The sequence below is a fragment of the Branchiostoma belcheri genome, unplaced genomic scaffold (genome assembly GCF_001625305.1).
Source record: "Branchiostoma belcheri isolate BF01 breed outbred unplaced genomic scaffold, Haploidv18h27 scaffold19, whole genome shotgun sequence".
In the NCBI taxonomy this organism is placed as follows: Eukaryota; Metazoa; Chordata; class Leptocardii; order Amphioxiformes; family Branchiostomatidae; genus Branchiostoma; species Branchiostoma belcheri.
Genome location: NW_017803379.1, coordinates 2,115,764 through 2,135,328, shown reverse-complemented (window position 1 = coordinate 2,135,328; position 19,565 = coordinate 2,115,764). Strand labels below are relative to the sequence as shown.

Genomic DNA, 19,565 nt, shown 5'->3' with positions numbered 1-19,565 from the left:
TTCCGTATGTCCAAGGAGTATCTGAGAAACTCCGACGGATCTTCCAAAACTTCAACATAGCCACTAACTTCAAACCTCACTCAACCCTCAGACAAAGACTGGTACACCCTAAGGACCGACCTCACAAGGGTACCAAGGCGAATGTTATTTACAGACTCAAATGTGAGGAGCCCAATGTAACAACACCTACATCGGAAAGATCGACCTTACCGCTTAAAGTAAGGTACAAAGAACATTGCCGACCTAGTGCCAACGGCTACTCCTCAGTTATTTTCCACCACCTACAACACAACCAGGGTCACTCTTTCAAACTCGAGTCCACGGATGTCTTAGACCGCGAAACACGCTGGTGGGAACGGGGTGTTAAAGAGGCAATATATGAAAGAATGTACAACCCCACCCTCAACAGGGAAGGGGGGCTACGGGTCAATCTTTCCGGCACTTGGGATTTGGCACTCCCAGCCCCGAGGACAGACAACACTTAAGCTCCTGTTCCGTATAACAGGAGCTTTCAGACTAATTTGCATCATCTTGTCTTGACTTGTCTGACTTTTGTTCCTTTTTCGACTTCCAAAAACTTGTCTTCACTTTATTTGCATATCAATCAATAGGTTGTGTTTATAAACCTGCTTTCCCCTCTGGTCTCTCAGTCACTGACGAAAGCTAGTGGATACTAGCTGAAACGTCTGACGTTTTCAAAATCATATCCAGTTGCTTGAGTAACTGTTTTTTGGCGTATTCACTTGTTTGTTTGTTCGTTCATTTGTTCATTAATTCATTTCTTCCTCTATCTCCCACTCACCAGCACGACCTTCGAAGCAGTGCTGACGGCCAGCATCAGTGCGTGGGGGGAGTGCACGAAGAAGGATGGGTTTCCTCGCGGTGACGACTCCAGACAGAGCTGCGCGTCCGTGGCCTTGGGGTTGTAGGTAAACACGATACAGGAGGACAGCTTCCCATCATACAAACACTATGGAAGGAAAGGATGTACATGTATATGTATATGTAATGTACAACAGTTGGATACAAAATGTAGATGGTTGGCCAGGATTTGTTGTTCTTTCTCATTACCGATCGGCTTCTTCCTATGTTCAGAAAATTACATCAAACCTTGATGATGATTCGGGGAATGTTATGCAATGTCACAAATAACAGCCTAAACAACATGTACTGCGTGTCATTAAAAAGCAGCATTTATGTAAATTTGGCATAACATTGCATAATCCAGACTGAATGAGTACTTACCTTTTTATGGGTATCTGAGAGTAGCAGGTCACTCTCTGACTCAAACCTGAACTGGTTCTGAAGAGAAAAAGCACAAATATTCATATTCATGACATTCAAACATGATAGAGTAGTATATCTATAATGTGTCTCTGTATATGTAGACAAGTATGACAATATGGCCCTGGGGACCCAACTAGGCTGTCGTTCTAGAGAAATAAGCCATTCTACAACTATACTTGCAATGTGAAATGGATGTGCTAACTCACCATGTATCCAGGTCCTAACTGGTAGATAGCTGACACCTGATGTGCACTCAGTACCTCCCCAAACACATACACAGCTCCCATCTGCCCACAGAACACACGGTCAGCATCCGCTGTCTCCGACGAACCCAGGAAACACTTGTCAAATGTCTACAGGAAAAATAAAACACAACAACATCAAGTAACATGTTGTGGTTTCTGCATAATTACCATGAGTATAAGCTTTAAAATCCTCCTTGCAACACATAGTTCAGTTACTGAATTTGTACAACGAATTACACGTACATCAATAGTACTTAGCAGTCATTGTTTAAGTACTAAAGCTTAGTGAACAAATCATTCCCTGCACAAATGTAGTGATTTTGCTTTATTTGCACTTTTCCTAAATCATTCATGACCCAAAGATCTGTCAGTGCATAAAACTATACTTTCAGACCAAGGAAAGATACCACAACAGTCCATTTTAGCAGGAACAGTACAATCTGCCCGTGCACAACACTGTACTTTCAGCACCAAGGAAAGATACCACAACACAACATTCCATTTTCAGCAAAAACAGTGACTTCCCCTACTGTCTTACTGTGTTCGAATATAATGTTACAATAAGTACATTTTCTAGCATGTCGTACAATTCCTAGCTACATCTTCCCTCCCTAGTAGTTATACAAACTAGCTCCATTCCAATCCTTCCTGGATGTCGCTAGCTTACAAAAATCCATTATTAAGCATATCATGAAGTAAGGTCACACTCTGACCTTTCCGTGGTGTCAGGGACGCCATTGTAAATTGTCTGAGTTAGCTCAGAATTGCTATTTGTAGTCTGGCCTTTATTCCCAACGCCCTCTTGCTTCTGACATTTTCCATTGGGTGAACAATTACCCATACAGAGGGGGGGATGTAAGTGGTAATTCCCTGAAGGCTACCAGGACGGTACTTTTGTCTACCTAAGCAATAACATGGCATTCTAGTGTGGGACAGTCCATTAAATTGTTGAGGGGTTGTATGGAAACATTATAATGACATACCTCCTGTTTGACTGGTTGTGTAAAGTTTAGAATTTTCTCTGTCAACTTTCTCCTGTAGATGTTGTTGTTACCATCATTTTTATGCAGTCTTTGATAAAATCTCACCATGTCACCCCTCCCTACAGTCCTTTATGGTTTGTACCTAAACCATCACATTAACGTTGTTACACCAGCCACAAAAACTGGGTCTCAGCAATTCAGAGTAAACTACATTCATCCTCTGCCCTTTAAGGGTATTAGCTAGACGCTTACTTGCAGGTATTCCTATTAAGACTTCGTTAAGCTGGTTCCTCTCATGAGAAAAGCCTAGTATCTCAATTGGATGTGGAGCCTATTTCAGCTATTACGATTCGTCTGCATGTATTTTGAAAGTACGGGACACAAAACTTTGAAAATAGCAGTCTCTTAACACCCTATACACCCACACATCCTTATTGCATATCAAGTCGTCTTACTTACTGCTCTCATCTGTGTGACAATTTTTATCTGGGGCAATAGGGCATCCGTCAGCTGACATCCTCATCACCCCACTACAGCTAAGGTCCCAATTGGGAAAAGGGGCCCTGGCGGGTAGTTCCCGGGCTGTTTTTTACCACTTTCGGGCGGGACCCCGACGTGGCCCCGCGGGGCACCCTGCGGCTACAGGGCTATTTTTTGGCCCGTCGGGGCCCCGATAAGAATTTAATTCTGATTTAAATTCTACCCGGCCCCGCTGACAACAAGACGCCGTGACCTCATCGTGAGAACACCGAGAGGTACCCCTCCGGTTGCCGGCATTCCACCGGGACACATTTCTTACGTCACAGACCAGATGAACAGAATAAAGGTGTGTACTTCGTAAACCCAGGTAAAATGTGTGACGTCACAGATCAAATGATCACAACAAATACGTGAATTCTGCATTACGTATAGGTCAGTACAAGACATCGTCAGAGAATCTGCTGGGTACCTGCCGGGTGCCTGCCGGATACCGACCAAAGAGGGTGACAAATTTCTAACAAAATGCTACTGAAGGAAACTTTTAATTGTGACCACGACAGCCGATGCCCGCTCGACTCCTGAACCCGGCCGGGGCCAGCCTGGGCTACATCCCCGACGGGCACCGGCGTAATTGGGACCTTAGCTTAACGAGGTGTCCCATTAGTAAGAACCTTATCTTAATAAACCGTTAGGTAATGGTACCAACAGTGCAGAATTTCACACAGGGAAGTCTTCCCGTAACAGGTTCCCAATAGGTATGGGCTGTAGAGTGCTGAGGGCAATGATACTTCCCCACTATGTACCATTATTTCATTGATTTTTCATTCCCAGGGTGCAATAAGTAGGTTAATCAGGATTGTATACCAGTGTATCATCTGAATTACATGTATGGCCTTGGTGGCTGGGAAGTTGCCTTGGGCTGAGTATAATTGATGATATACAAGAGGGTATATAAGACTGTGACATCATTTTGGGTCAATTTTTATAAAATACAGATATACATTTAAAGGTTAGACTCAAACACTGATATAATGAATTTACAACATTATTGTTGCATTTAGAAGCATTTACCTGAAACTCTAGATATGTTTTAATAAAACATTTAAGGTATTTAAGCAATAAATATAAAACAGGTCCTGCAGAAAATTGCTCATAACATTTTGTCTTTTTTTCTGGTGCCTTTTATGGTGAACATGTTTAGCCTGAAAATCATGATATACAGTATCACGCACATGCACATACATGTACTGGTATGCAGTCCCAATATTAAAATTCAGCTTCATGATATTGCAACAGAGGTACTAGTGGCATGATGGCTTGCTATATTGGTGTTATATTGATATTATCAGGTTCTATCCAAACAGCAGTGACAGATGCAAATTCTCATTTAGATCCAATCAGTTGTACGTTCCTGTGGCATTCACCGAGCAGGGACAGGAGATCGCAGCTGTCTCATGCAATAAACCAGGACAACGCCTGCAATTTTCCATCTCACAAACCCATGAAAAATCAATCAGGCACAGCTCATGTCATGTTAATGGATGCTGCATCCCAGGAATTACATAGTTATACATTCGGGGGGATTGGGGATTTGAATCGTCTTCCTCCACATAAAAATGAAGAATTTTGTGGTGATGCTGATGAAAGGTGATGATATTGGAAGTTTATTTAATGACGTCATTTTGGAATGTAAAATGGAGGTGTCAAGTGTAACTAGGTGTCAAGTTTAACTACATGTAGGTTTCATTCTACTGGATGAAACATCATGTAGATTTTATTCCTAGGCCATGTAGAAGTGACAAATTTTTGGGGTGAACATACATGATACACAGTCAAGGTCTTGATAGTAGCTGTTGCAAAGGTACAAAGAGGACATAATTCCTCATTGTCCTTGGCACATACATGTATGTACAAAATGTAGGACAATTCAAGTATTGTAGCTTTTCAATCTTCATGATGCTAGAGAAAAACACTTTCTGTTTTGACCAATTACAAAAAGGAGGTTGAACAAGATATTGAATTAGTGCAGTCTTATTTTCACAAATTGCAGCATAAACATGGCTTCAGTTTGTCTATATATAATTTACATTTCTACCTCTCAAAGGATCAGATACTCATTTTCATAAAAACAATCAAAGCAACATAATCAACTTGAAGTAATCCTGTTATCGTAAAAGCAGTCTCTGTACATGATCCACAAAACATCTATCCCTATTTAATTAGACTCACATCATGCCGAGCATATGTTTGTGGATTGAGGAGCTTACTGAGAGTCAGTAAAATATCTATGATAGCCTCTTATCTAGAACTAATAACAGATTAAGGGAAATGTCCTGTCTACAAGATTATCATTACCAATATATATACAAATGACTTAAAACTTATATTTTGTGAGCGAAGTGGGAGAAAGTAAATTTACGAACTAGTGCATTTTACAGGGATACTTTTGTGTTCCGTTTTTTATCATACTTTTTTATTAAGCATTATTACTTTTTAAATCCAAGAAGGAACAAATAAAATTGGTGTGACCTAATGATGTAACACCAGTAGGATTGTCAGGCCTTCAAGTACCAGAGTTATCAACCAAGGATTGGGGAGTTCAAAAACTCATTTTTCCTTAGAACATTGTACAGTGGAACTCACTGCCAAAAAGTACAGTAGGCACACCCTCACTAGATAGCTTTAAACAATGTCTAGAGTTAGATGGTCAAGGGTTAGGTGTCATCACAAGTTGTTCAGTGTAATATAGCCAGCCACAGCTGCGCCACGTGTCTGCAAAGCTGGCTTGTTACACCAAGGGGCGTTTACACCGGCTATACAGAAACAGATACAGCTTGTGAATCTTGAAAGACGTGTACTTACGTCGCTAGTATTGACGTGCCAGGCCATGTCCCCAAATGACACCAGTTTCCCATTCACGTAGCACTTCAGTTCACTGTTCCTCCAGCGGTTATAGATGTGTGCAATGGTCACCATGTACCACTGTGTAGGAGGAGAATGGGAAAAAGCACAATATTGTTATTATTCCATTAGGAAACGTCAGAGATTTGCTGTAGTTACATTGTATCTCATCATGATGAGTATGTACATAATGAATAAGCTTTGTTTAATATGAAGTGTCCATAGAGAATTAATGCACCTTTATAGCTTTGGTGCTTTATCCAATGCCTTGAGTATTAGCACAAGCACTGTAGGGTTATGTATTTCTCTTTATTTGATATGTGACAAAAACCTCTTTATACACAACAGTGCTTCACAAAAAGGCCATTTCAACATAGAAAGTTTGTAGAGGACAGACCATGATCAAAATTTAGTTAGTTAGGCACACATACAATGTACCACATGACCTGCCTTTTAGATGTCTTACTAATCTTAGCAGGACAGAAGGTCTGGGGGAAAATCCAAAGTCACTTTTTGACCTTTTAAACACAATCTTTGTCCTACTTTCTAAGTTATTGGTATTCTTAATGAATTTGACGGGCTAGCTATTGATATCCCCAGGGACAACTAGCACTGTAAGCAATGTGCAAAAATCTATGAAACATGGGGACACCACTACTGGGAAATTACTGGCATAAAACTTTTATGGGGTCAACCAATGTAGAACAATCGAAACATGCCTGTAGCAAAGTACAAATGTATATCATACAACCAAATTGTCAATAATAACAAAATTTGGGTAACATTAGGGAAAATTTTACAATACCAGACAAAGGTGGTATACACTACATCATGTATTCTCACCTTTTCTATTTTGACATGAACTGCTTTAAATTCAGTGATACTGTGCTTGCAGCCTTCCAAATGAAATCCTCCAGCCCGCACCAGGTGTGCTCTAAAGCATGTGTGTGTTGTTTTGCAAATAGTGTGACTCTTTGAACCCCTCGCCTACAGGAGAATAATTTTACTTGGTAATGTCGTGTGTCTGGGATTCTTCAGTGATCCTGCAAGATTCATAAGTAAACCTGTGCTGGGGCTGGTACAACAAAGTCTGGCTAGGAGGAGAAGCAACAAAATTCCAATGGCTGGCCCCATAAACTATGTTTTCACCTTTGGCATACAAAAGGTCCCTCAATGACGAAAAATGAAATCACAATCAGGAACAATCCAATATAGTATGGGTCAATAATGGGTCAGGATTACCTCATATGAAGTTCATTACATTTTGTCTTCTGCCGATGGACCACTCCTTTTTTCTGTCTAAGACTCACCTTTCTAGGCTGGAAGTCGTACTTCACACAGTGCTGGAATCCCTTGCCCTTGGCCTTCAGAGCAGTGACAATCAGGCATGACCCGACAAAGTGTGCCGAATATCCAACTCCCTTACTGGTCCGGAAACTAGGAGAAAAGGGGAATCATTTTTACCACCAAGATAAATCCTTGAAGTTAGGTGTCATGCAACAAAAACTGCTACAAAGCTTTTTCTAATATGGGCACAATAAACTTTCCACTGAGCAGTTTTTATGATTTAGGTATATTCTGCATCAGTAGCAAAAGGCACACTACAAACGTCTTCCTGATCTTTTTTGGACATACATGGGTTTAAATATTACAGGTAAAACTTACCAGTACAGGTATGGTCTCTCCCTGTCCACGTTTATGGTGTTAAGCGGATCCATGCGAAACCAGCTGTTAAAGGTAAAGCCGCTTTGGTACGGCCACTTGGCCAGCGGTGGCAGGGCAATGGCCTGGTAAGGACATACAGGTGCAAGTCAAGGCAATGACATGGCAAAAATGAGCGTGTCACCAGCAAATCCAGTGTGTGCATCACTGGGAAAATGCACATTTTATTAGAAGGTCTACATTAGTGAGCAAATGCAGAAAAGTTCCTTCTGTATCATCCTCGCTTTGAAATGGTTCACTACTGTCGAGATGATGATTACAATGTATGCACATACAAATTTGAACAAAAAAATTCAAACAGTCATTATTTGAGGAAGTAAAATGACCTTAGAATGTTTCATTGCTTTTATAAGAGGACTGCAGTTATTGCTTTTATTATATATGAGGACTGCCGATAGTGTCAGCTGTAAGGAACAGATACCGGTAAGACTTTTACTTACAGAGCCGTGTCTCCCTGTGAAGTTGAAGAATGTGTCAGGCCCATGTCTCTGTGGCATCTGTCTCAGGACCTTCAGCAGTTTGACTGCATGTACAGGCTTGGTGGAGACAAATACAGAAAAAAAGTCACAAAATAGTATTTTTGAAATTTGGACATGCAATTTGAAAGCCAGACAAAATGTACATATTGGTATGGTTATTTTATTTAATCCTGGCATGTCTAGGGTTAGACACGTGTCAGCAAATTATTAAAGACAGCAGAATACTATAAGTCAGCCTACCCAAGTTCCCTTGTCTCCCTTCAGCATACCAAACAGTATCTTGAGTTCCTTGACTGTGATGCTATAACTGGCCAGCACGCCCAGTAGGTCCACCAACAGGTCTGTGGGGAGGGGGGCGCCAAGGTAGAGGTCAATATATCCATTATAAAAAGGTCAAAATTGTTCCCAGGATTCATAACCACTTGATTTTTCATGGGACGAAGCATCTGGATGTTTAAACCTCAGAGGATACCATGAGGTAACATGAAGGTCTCACAGTGCAGATTTCATGTTAACAGCTTTTTTTATAGCCTGAAATGTAGGCAACAAAACTGTGAGCATACCAATTAGAAACTTTGGTCTATACATGCTTTTCTCATATATGATGTTGGAACTACAGGACTATACTGCTTTTGCCAATCATGTTAAAACGTCTTGAAGCCCCTTGCTTTGCACACAAAAAATACCATTGAAGTTACTTTGGTTCTGACTTCATGGCTTAATTCACAGTGATGTCTGAAGTGTTTCTCAATTAATCAGAGCAATTCAAGGCAATTAGATCTCTGACACTCTGCCAAATTGCCATTTAGTCCTTCTAATTGAGTCACCCTTATCTATAATGCATTACAATGATGGTTCTTGTACCAAGTTAAAATGGACACAGTGTACCACAAAATGGCGCTTAAGTGCTGAGTAACCATGTTAGTAAGTGTCGACAGTGCTATCACCAGTTTTTAACAGAATTACAATATGCTTAATAAATATTCCATTCAATAATAATAATCAGGCAGTCCAGCTAGGACAAGCACCTTCTTTCACAATGCAAAAAATATCATATTCAGGAGTCAGTTTTTCTTGTTTGTTTGTTTGTTTGTTTTTCCCCACATCATGTTTGTGTTAGCAATGTTAATAAGAAACCTTACCTTGAACCCAGACAGTAAAATACAATGTACAGATTAACCTTGTACCACTAGTATGCAGAATCGTTACCTTTATCCTCTTGGGTTTTCTAATGTGTAACCTTGTACCCAAATTACCCATTAACAAAAATACACTACCACATTGCAGAGGAGGAAAGAAATTACGTCTCACTTACTAATTCCAGGCAAGAAGTAAAAAGCATCTTTACATTTCCCACAACGCACCTGTGACCCTCAGACTACAGATGGACATTACCAATTTGCTGAACTCTTGAGAAAGAATGCTGATTTTCATAAGAAAGATAAATTATACATAATTCCATGATTCTTCTGTACCTCTCTCATAAAACATCAGAGAGAGAACAGCGGGACAAGTCAACTTCCAGTTTCATTCCATCTCAGCCTTGCAGAACAGACAGAAATATGGCTAATAGAGTGTACATAGCTTTTCCATGTCATCTTGTGCCTTTGATATGGACAATGTCATCAAATTTGTGAGCCATGCAGCATCAAGGCTGAGTTTTAACCCTACTGGAAGTTGGCTGTTAACCACCAGGGTACTGCAGTAGAAAATGACAAAAGATCAGAGGAACTTGTCCACGTACAGAACTTGTCCTCACCTGCGATCATGTCGTCTGTGCTGGGCAGCTTCTGCAGGATCTTCTCAATGAGATGGACCTCGGTACAGGCCTGCAGGTTACGGGTGCTCTTCCTCAGGATAGCGTTAAACATGCTCCAGATCTCAGCCTGCACCACGGACACAGAAAATAAGTACTGGACTCTAGATTTATTCTAGGAACTACATGTAGACTACTCATAATATATTTGTTAGCGTGTTATAGAGCTGTTCCCCAAAAGTACAGTAGTGAAATGGAGAATCAAATTTATACCAAATATAGGCAAGAAATTGAAGGGTAGGAGGTAATACATTGGTATGTTATTAACAGCATGATTAGTTCACAACACACTTAAAAGAAACCGAAACAAGGTTGGCATATCTATTTTCTAATCTAACTACTTTGTGGCTTGCACATAAAAAGCTGCCTACTCTAAAAATCTTTCATTTCGTATAGTCATCACTTTTCTATATGGATCTGTTCAGTGAAATGTATCCATAATTTCTTCAACAGTACTGACAAGAAGCATTTACAAATCAGTAAGAGTGAAAAATCTTGATAATGTAGCTATAATTAGAACTTGGTAATATCTAACTACTTCAAAAAGCTGATACGTTGTAAAGACTGACATTTACATGTACTGCACAATCATGAAACCAGACTGAAGTACGTTGTACGTTGTTGTAAAGACAAGACTGAAACAACCAGAGCACCATGTCACATAACCTTGTAGATTCAAGATATCAAAACATCACAACATCATGTGCACACAAAGTCTTTACAGAAGTACGGGGTAAGGAAGCAGACTGAAGTCTTTAGATTACATGTGTAGCATTTCTGGAGACAAGAAATAGCTGAGAGTATGGAATTTTCAGAAGACTAAAGAACAGTGGTGCTCTTTATGGAGATTGTTACTACATGTATATAGCATAAGAACCCCTTCAAATGGTCCAGAATTCAAACCAAATGTTCTATACACTTTCCATGATTTTCATTCAACGGAGCAGTAATACAGACATTAGGCTCATCTTTGGACAGACGTTTCTGGGAAGAAACATTAAAACAGTATTCTGAAAACATCAGATTGGCTCATTTCAAAGCTGAACAATTTTTCCACACTTCAGTCTCAATTTGGTCAATACTCCATACACAGTCCATCAAAGTTTACAACAGATTTAGATATCTCTGTAAGTTTTATATATTAGCAAGATGTCATGTATCACTGTGCTTTATACATGACCTGTACTTAGCTTGTATAAATGTACAATGAAGGTCTTTCATTCAACGTAAGATCAGGGTACTGGTTCAGGCACAAAGTAGGATAGAAGGTGGTTAGAAATGTAGGTGCTGTGACAGGTGCTGGAAACAGGTGGAAGCAGTTAGAAACAGATGCTTGAAGCAGGTGCTGAAAGCAGGTGAAGGTGGTTAAAACAGATGCTGAAAGCAGGTGAAGGTGGTTAGAAACAGGTGCTGGAAACAGGTGTCAAGGTTCAGAAGCGGAGTCCAGAGACAGGACACACAGCAGACGGGGTGCAGGTCAGTGGTGATCGATGGAGACAACTTCTGCTGTATACGTACCTGCTGACATTTGGAATGAGCAGCAAAGAAAGAATGGAAGCAAGTATGGTTGACTGTCATTACATGTACATTACATGTGTGTATCAAGGTTTGATAAGAAATCATAACACAGGATGATATCAAATGTACCAGTCATTTTGACTGACTGACATGCTGTAAATGATTTCTATTATTGAGAAGATGGTTTGAAGGTCTGCATTACTACAGTATGTATTTGGCATATGAGAAATATGACATCTCAAGGTGTTGTAATCAGTGACATCATTTCATAAGAGGACATTGGCTCCCCCTCTTTAAATGTATAATGAACCAAAAACATGAATGATTTGTCGATGTTGATGGCAATTATGACAATATCATACTGTATATGAATGGACTAGAAGGATTGCAGGTGTGAAAATGCACAAATTGCTTTGGAAATTGAATAAAAAAATGCAATGCATGAATCCAAAGAAAAAGAGGTATGAGAAGAAACATCTAAATGGAAACATCTAAATGATTTTTTAAACTTGTACAAGCTCACATGCTAAACATGTTCATGAATACATTCCAGATTATTCCTTATACAACCCTTCCTTCAACAATATTGTCAGCTTGTGTTTATGAAAAAACATTACTAAAATGTCTTGAATCATTTCGTTTCCCCCAGGTGTGAATACAATCTTTGAAACTCCACAGAGCACAAAATCAACAAAAGATGCCAATAGGTGTACGTAATTCTTGACCTTCTGTGACCAAAGAGATTATTGTCAATATTGCGACTCAGTGGGTCGTCTAAAATAAGGGTTGGCAGCAAATAGCTCATGTGCTGCTCACCCCCAACCCTTTTATAAATCACCAACTCTTTGGTTATCTGACTCTAACTAGCTGACATTGATACATGATTGCTTTCTGTTTCTAGAGCTCCCTACATGTGATGTTACCTTGTGACTTGCGCCACTTACTATGAAGTATTGCAGCATCCCAGGTCAATGTACTGTATATTGACCGAATATCTACATAGAAGGACACGTTTCAAGATGGGTAAAATGTTGCTGGCAAATTTCATCAATACAAGAAAAGAAGTAAGCTTTTGCATACTGAACATATTGATAATGGATACATTTGTATCTTTGACAAAAGAATTTCGTGTACAAATTACAAGCCCAATGTAGAATCATTATGGTCATTCCTATTCCCACCACATGCCATGTTATAATCATGGTTATTTCCTAATCCCTAGCAATTCCAATTGTACAGTGGTCAGTCCCTAGTCTTTAGCAGCTCCACCTCTACAATGGTCACTTCCTAATTCCTACAAGCACCCCCCTAGTCTTATGGTTGCTCCCTATCTCTCTACTAGTCCCATTCTCTAGCTCCTAGCATGTAATGGTCACTCCCTGATCCCAACCAGCACCAATTGCGCAGTGGCCATTCCCTGATTTGCACTACCCCCTCTGTATAATGGTCTTTCCCTATCCCTATCTATTCCTACTAAATGATGGACAGCCCTTAATCCCCCGACCAGCAAGGAAACATCTTCCTCATCACCAACACAAGAGAGCAGCCTTGCTCCTCTATTGATTAACTGAAGGTCATAGGAATCCTTGGGATGTGCCCTTTCACATTCCATTGCACACCGGGGCACTGAATAGTATCTAGGAATCTGAACTGGAACATTCTGCAAATTGATGGAACTTGGCAGGGTTCCGTAGTGTCCCATTTCTGGGAGAATAAGTGCCGAGAGAAGCTCAGCAGTGATGGGACGTTATTTGCTTTATTGTATGGGGCCTGTACCAAGGGCAAAATCCGTAACCCAAATGCCCCCATTTTGCCGAATAAGACCATTTTATCTGTGACTGGAAGGGCATGGATTTAATCAAAGATCTTGATACATCATGGTTCATGACATGTTTCAAAGGCATTCGATTATATCTCCCGATTTGAGGGGTGTATTTGTCAGAATTGAGCAAAAGAACTGCCTATTTGCCTGTGTACTGCCCCATTGACTTTGACCCCCTCCCCCCTAAAAAGCTGTAAATTTAATATTCACTCAGCAATAGCCTACAGCATGGTAGTGGAGAAATTCCCCTAAACTATACATCCTGAAATGATGTTCAAATAAGCCAAGAATGTCTGAATCTTGACCTGTCAGCACACATTGTTTCTGATACATCTAACATTGTGGTGACCTAAATGCATTATGCACAGAAAGGCAAACACAATAAACTGTGATAAAAGGGGACAACCACTCTGCCAGAAGAAATCCTATCCATTACAATTATTTTGAAGGCGAAAAGATGAAATCACATGAAAAGTGGCAGATATAAAGTAGGTTATTGTGGCATACTAAGCCTGTTGTTAGCTGTTTTCTCAGTATTCTGGGCTATAATATCTTCTTCCAGTTTCTTCCAAGTTATGAGTACAATGCAGCCACTGTAGCCATTGAACATTATTCTGTGGTTGACAAGCGATGTTTCAATGTATTACTGTAAGAATGTTGTTGTGAAAGAAATTATGGAGCTTCTTCATGTATTTGTTTGTTATGTCTACTTTAATGTCTGTAAGTCTTCCTACAGTTCATACACCGCCATTGTCGGCCATCTTGTTTCCAGAAGTTACCCAGAATGCCCGGCTTACCTGCAGGGTGGTTGAACAGTTATCCAGCAGTTCTAACATGTGCAGAATACTCTCCGGCTCCTTAATGATGAAGTTCACCTCAAGGTCAAACTTCCCTCCCACCAGCTGAAACATAAAACAGGAATGTTAAATACGGTTCTGGCAGTCCTGGCAGAAACATGTCATCACATGGTTATTGTCATTCGTAACTTACAATGTATAATAATGGCATATCCCAGACATATTTTCATCACTTATTCTGTAGTTTTCACCTAGAATTGTTGCCAATTTCAACACAAACTCTGCTGCTATCAGCATGTGATACAACAGCAGTATAACAGTGAGTTCAGCACCAAGGTCAGACACTTCAATGTTTCTATCCAATATCGGGGGCTGTATACAATACAGAATAAGAATTTAACATCATAATACATTGGCTACAACACCAAAGGCTGTACACTGTATATCATAACAGAAATCTGAACACAAGGGTATAGACGTAGACTTCCAGCTGTATCCCCTATTCTGAAATGAAATACACACTGCAACAGAGAAGGGCAAGTCAGTAGGTTTTATATACCAGCAGCAATGTATTAGCATAATGTCTACCACTCTGTGTATTATTAATGCCCTTTCAAGACACCCATTCCAAGTCTCTCTACACTCCTACATGTCAGGAGTGACAATTGCCTGTGGAGATCAGTGCCTCCATTAACGAAGGTGTCTACCCTTTGGGCTCCCCACCTTGGTTTGTCTGGCAATGGAGAAACCCCCCGAGAACAACCATAAATGAAACATACAGCAGAGAATGTAGCACTGAAAACACCCTGAAGGAACTCAGAGATAAGTTATCACCCTGTGGTCTTAAGGAAACCCATTATGAACTTCAGAAATGTCTATAAAGGTGATAACAAATGGGCTGTTAGGTTTTGCCTCAGGTAATGTTGCTAAAAGACTTTCTCTTTTGCTGGAAGCATGAAAATAATGGTGGATAATCCAGGAGAAACTCTGGTTAGCTTCAGGCCTACGGGAGGCCATTGCCTTTACATAATAGCACTGTAGAATGCAGTATGTGATGGTGTTAGTCACCTTTGACACAATGAAAGCCTAAGTGAATGAATAAAGGTCTTGCTTTTGTTCTGTGTAGATTAAAACATGCTGCAGTATGAACAGGGTAATCTCACTACTGCCTAACCTTACATGTACATGTACTCATGTAATGATGTATGCCCAATACAAATTTGAGACCAAAAAGCAACTCTGATAAGGAGGAAGTAGCTCCAAGTGATAGATTTCTAAGAGTACAAAAAAGGCATTAGGTACAACTTTCTGTGTATAGTGTATTTGTAAGAAGATTCATTACAATTCATTACAAGATCAAGAAGCTTCTAGAAGGGGTTAATCGGATGTATGATTAAACGATGATTATAATTGCTTGTTGCACAAGTTACAATGTGCAACTGCCATTAAAATGACATGTAAGTACAGTTTGCATAATTGGCCACATATATCAAAGCAATACTCTGTCTGGCCAGAGCTTCTGAGGCATGAAGCTCCTGAGAGCCCAGACTTCCCTAGAATAATACCAGGTCACCACAGGTCAATCCTACAAAATGGGACACCTGCTACACTTTGGTGGGCGGAGCCTGAGGAATCCTACTGAGATTGACAGGTCATGGCACTGGCAAAGATTGCTTATCTCTAAGCAGATGTAGGGTCCAGGTCAGTGTTTTACATGTGCTTTTAATTCTTTCATTAATCTTTCTACTGGTCATGGGCCACTAGAAATAGACATAAAGAGCCTTTAAAAATTGGGTAAAACAGACCCAGACCTTCCATCTGTTGGAGATTTGAAGATTAGAGTCATTTGAATCAAAAGCTGCTGTTCTTTGACAGTCATTGGCCAATTTTTTTTACTTCCTAGCTGGCAAGTATGACTGACATCTGCATGCTTGCATCACCGTACAGTTACGTAGCAAAATGCACCTGTTTTTAGAATAATGAAGGTGGCAAACCAACATGGTTAGCTCACAAATAATCTCCAATTAGAATTATCAAACACATCAAGTGGTACAGGACCAGCTGCCTACAACATGTGGTACTCACTCATTGATGTGTTGGTAAGATGGGTTTTTGTTCAATGAGAAAGGGTAGAAGAAAAGTGGATTACCCATAGCATAGTTGAAACATTTGTTTGTAGTATCAAATATAACATGGAAATTAGATAATTAACGGGCAACCAGAAAACCAAAGGGGAAGGAAGAAGATTGTAAAGAAGGAAGACTAGAAACAATATACTAAGTCTCTCTCAAGAAAAGCATTGAAATAAACTTCCAGCATATTACGTATAGTACGAGCCTATTGGAGGGATGGCAAGGCTTTCAATATAGATGGTACTCGGCATAAAACTGAAACATTAAACCATTAACTCCAGCAGCTATATATTCCCAGCTTTCTCCTGTTCATGGCTGAGCTCTACAGAAACAATATAATGCCCATATGTGGAAGGAGATCCTACAGAGCAAACTGGGAGATCTGCCAGCTTATTGGACCATGGAAAGTTAGCGGAGGAAACGGAAACTTGGATCAAGTGCCTAGGCTTGAAATTGCATACCTTAGAGAAGATCTCTCGGATACTATTTGTTTCATGTAGGTGGATGTAAGTGTTCTACCCTACAAGGCCAAAATTTTTGCTGGTGATAAAATAGAGCGACAAAAAATTGTCATTACAGCTAGAAATATTTATCTTGAAAACGAATTTCACACTTGACATTTTGCTTTATCAATAAACTTATCCTTGTTTTTTAAATCTTTTTTTGTCAGACGTAAGTTGATAAGTTTAACCTTCCACTTGTTATGCACTACAATATTTACCACAACTGCATTGGTTTAACTCATTATTCAAAAGGTTAAAGGTTTTGGTACCTAGGAGTACAGGAGTCTGGCATTTTCTGCATGAAGAGCAGTGAAATTGGCTGGAGCACTGGGGTGTGTAATCTATGTATGTATACCTATTGACAATGGTTCTTGCACACTGGTATCTCCAAGGGCACAGGCTTATGTAGAAAGAAGGCAATTATGGAAGCTATATCCTGGTTAGAGGGCTTGAAATTCTATCTACAAAACATCTATACAGTGTTGTAAACTTCATGCTTAAGCTATCATTTGTATAGCTTTAAGTGCATATGAAGATCAGATTTCTTTGAATTCCTCTTATACAAAACATGATATAAATATAATGTCACAGACATTAACTGTGCATTTGCCACAAATTATGGCTGTTTTGTACATTGTATGATTGTTTCATCACATTGAAATGCAAGTTGATTATGAAAAGTTTCTTCCCTGCTCTTTATCATCATCTTTATCATTATCTCATCCAATGTACAAATACCAAAATAAACTGCTACTTTCATCTCAAAGTAATATCCATAAACGTTACAGACATAAAATTAAGAAGAATGCTAAGCAAACAATCACCATAAACAAATGAGTGGCGTGTATTTTTATCTACATCAATCAGCCGATATATGCAGGGATGCAGTGGCTGCCATATCCATAAATAACCTTTGCCTATCTTAAGACTTAGCATATACATGTAGGCATTCAACTTCAAGCTACAATACACTGCTCCAGTTCTGGGTGTCCCAAGGTGCATATGATATGCACCCAATATTTTGAGCCCTGAGAGATCACAATTTAGAACACTCTATGTCTGTATTGTGAAACTGTTTTGGCACCGCCATAATCCCCCTGCAGTACAATATCAGTAGTACATTCCAATCTTTCCCATGTAAAATAGCATTAATGATTCAAACCTAAAAAAACACATACGGAACCTCAATATGAACCACTGTGTTATGATCTGGCAATGGTCCAATCATGCAGTGTGAATATCTGGTGCATTGTGTTACTGACAGCTGGTGTCGCAGTTATTAATGGAAAAGGAAACCTCCCCTCCACAAATTAATGAAAGGAAATCTATGGGAAAGTGTCTTTTGTTACGAGGCACTAGTATATGCAGCGTATTAAATGACTACAGGTATCGTGGAGTCAGGTACTTTGTAAACACTGAATGTAAAAAGGAATATGATATATCATATGATGATGTTATCTTTTATAAGACTTAGTACATTTATTTTATATCTAAGAATTTTATATTTTTTCTGGCCTGCACAAAGGTTTTAAAATTCCAATTTCGTCTAGAGGTTGCAGGCAGCCATTTTGTGTCATTATATTACTGCCTTCAGCGTGTTTTGACCTCCTGAAATATACATTATAGTCTACATTATGGAAGTGTCTCTTGCCAAACTTTACAAAGGAGAAGACATCCTCTGCACACTTCCAATTCCAGTCTACAGAAGTCCTGTGGGATTCCTACAATACTGAACTACACATGAAGCAATGATGGTTGCACACTTGGCCCTGCTGCCCTGTCCATTCACATTCCTTACACCCCTGCTTTAAGTTTATTGATTTTCGAGGAGGCCAGCCCCGCTCGGACACTGTTCTCCGAGGGCGAAACAATACGTAATGGTAAATTGTGGTAACTTCAAGAGTGGATTAGGGTAAGACTAATGAAAACACGGGGGTCTGTCTAATTAATCCGAGGAATTGGGACATGCGTCTGCTGACCTCGAGGTGTGGTCTGCATGCTTCAGGAAATCTTATTGGTGGAGAGATCAGGAACCAAAGTCATTGTACTCTAGAGGTTGGGACCATGGGGGTTCTGAACCAGACAAATTAATCTTGTCTGCAAGCCTCGCTGGCCGTACATGTCCCTCAGCACAAAGTAATTAATGCAGACTTTAAGTGCCCATGGCAAGGGTTGTTTCACTGAAGATGACCACAGTAATTTTAATTAGAAGTTACTTTTTTAATACTTGCAGACTCTCTTCACTTTTATATAGAAACTACTTAATAAGTTATAGTTGGCAAGGTTTCACAGCTCACAATTACAGTCCTGTAAAAGAACTTGAATACTATAAAATGGGAAATTTTGACAATTGCCACAACCAGTGAGTGCCTCCCAATAATTTGAATATGCCTATCAATAATTGTCAAAAACAGTGACTGCTTGTATGAATAGCCTTACCACACATACAATGTGTTTTCCATGAACAGGGTTGTGACAATTTACCAAGACTGCTACAATTTAGTCTCATCAAAAAATATTTCCAGTACAACACAGACACAATTACATTATGCATCATGTTCCATGGTATTCATTAATCAAACAAGAATGCTTTTAAAAATAATGGCTCCAATGTATCATTCTCCTCATAATGTGTCACAATACATATTTCATGCTAATAAAAAACTTCCCAACAAGAAATTAGCTTGCTGTGACACAACCATTTGATCAGTAAAATACAGAAGGGCACACAGAGTATGAGCTTTTCATCTTGGATGACAAATGCTCTGGTTACCAGAAACTTTGAGAGAACATGGAAAGATATTTGTTAGGTAACAAGCCAATGCATCTCAATGTTTGAAACAAGTGATAGGTTGCAAGTATATGGTGGTTTTACTTTTA

At 39.6% G+C, this 19,565-nt stretch overlaps 1 protein-coding gene across 1 annotated transcript in view; it reads right to left on the bottom strand.

Annotated features, from left to right (window-relative positions):
* The window catches only part of LOC109467929 (neurobeachin-like), a 144,644-nt gene that overhangs the window by 108,523 nt on the left and 16,556 nt on the right, over positions 1-19,565 (bottom strand). Inside the window, 10 exon segments of the mRNA XM_019766085.1 lie at positions 803-970; positions 1,246-1,302; positions 1,494-1,640; positions 5,858-5,977; positions 7,207-7,333; positions 7,562-7,683; positions 8,059-8,154; positions 8,338-8,438; positions 9,857-9,983; positions 14,051-14,155. Coding sequence (XP_019621644.1) covers positions 803-970; positions 1,246-1,302; positions 1,494-1,640; positions 5,858-5,977; positions 7,207-7,333; positions 7,562-7,683; positions 8,059-8,154; positions 8,338-8,438; positions 9,857-9,983; positions 14,051-14,155 — 1,170 coding nt within the window.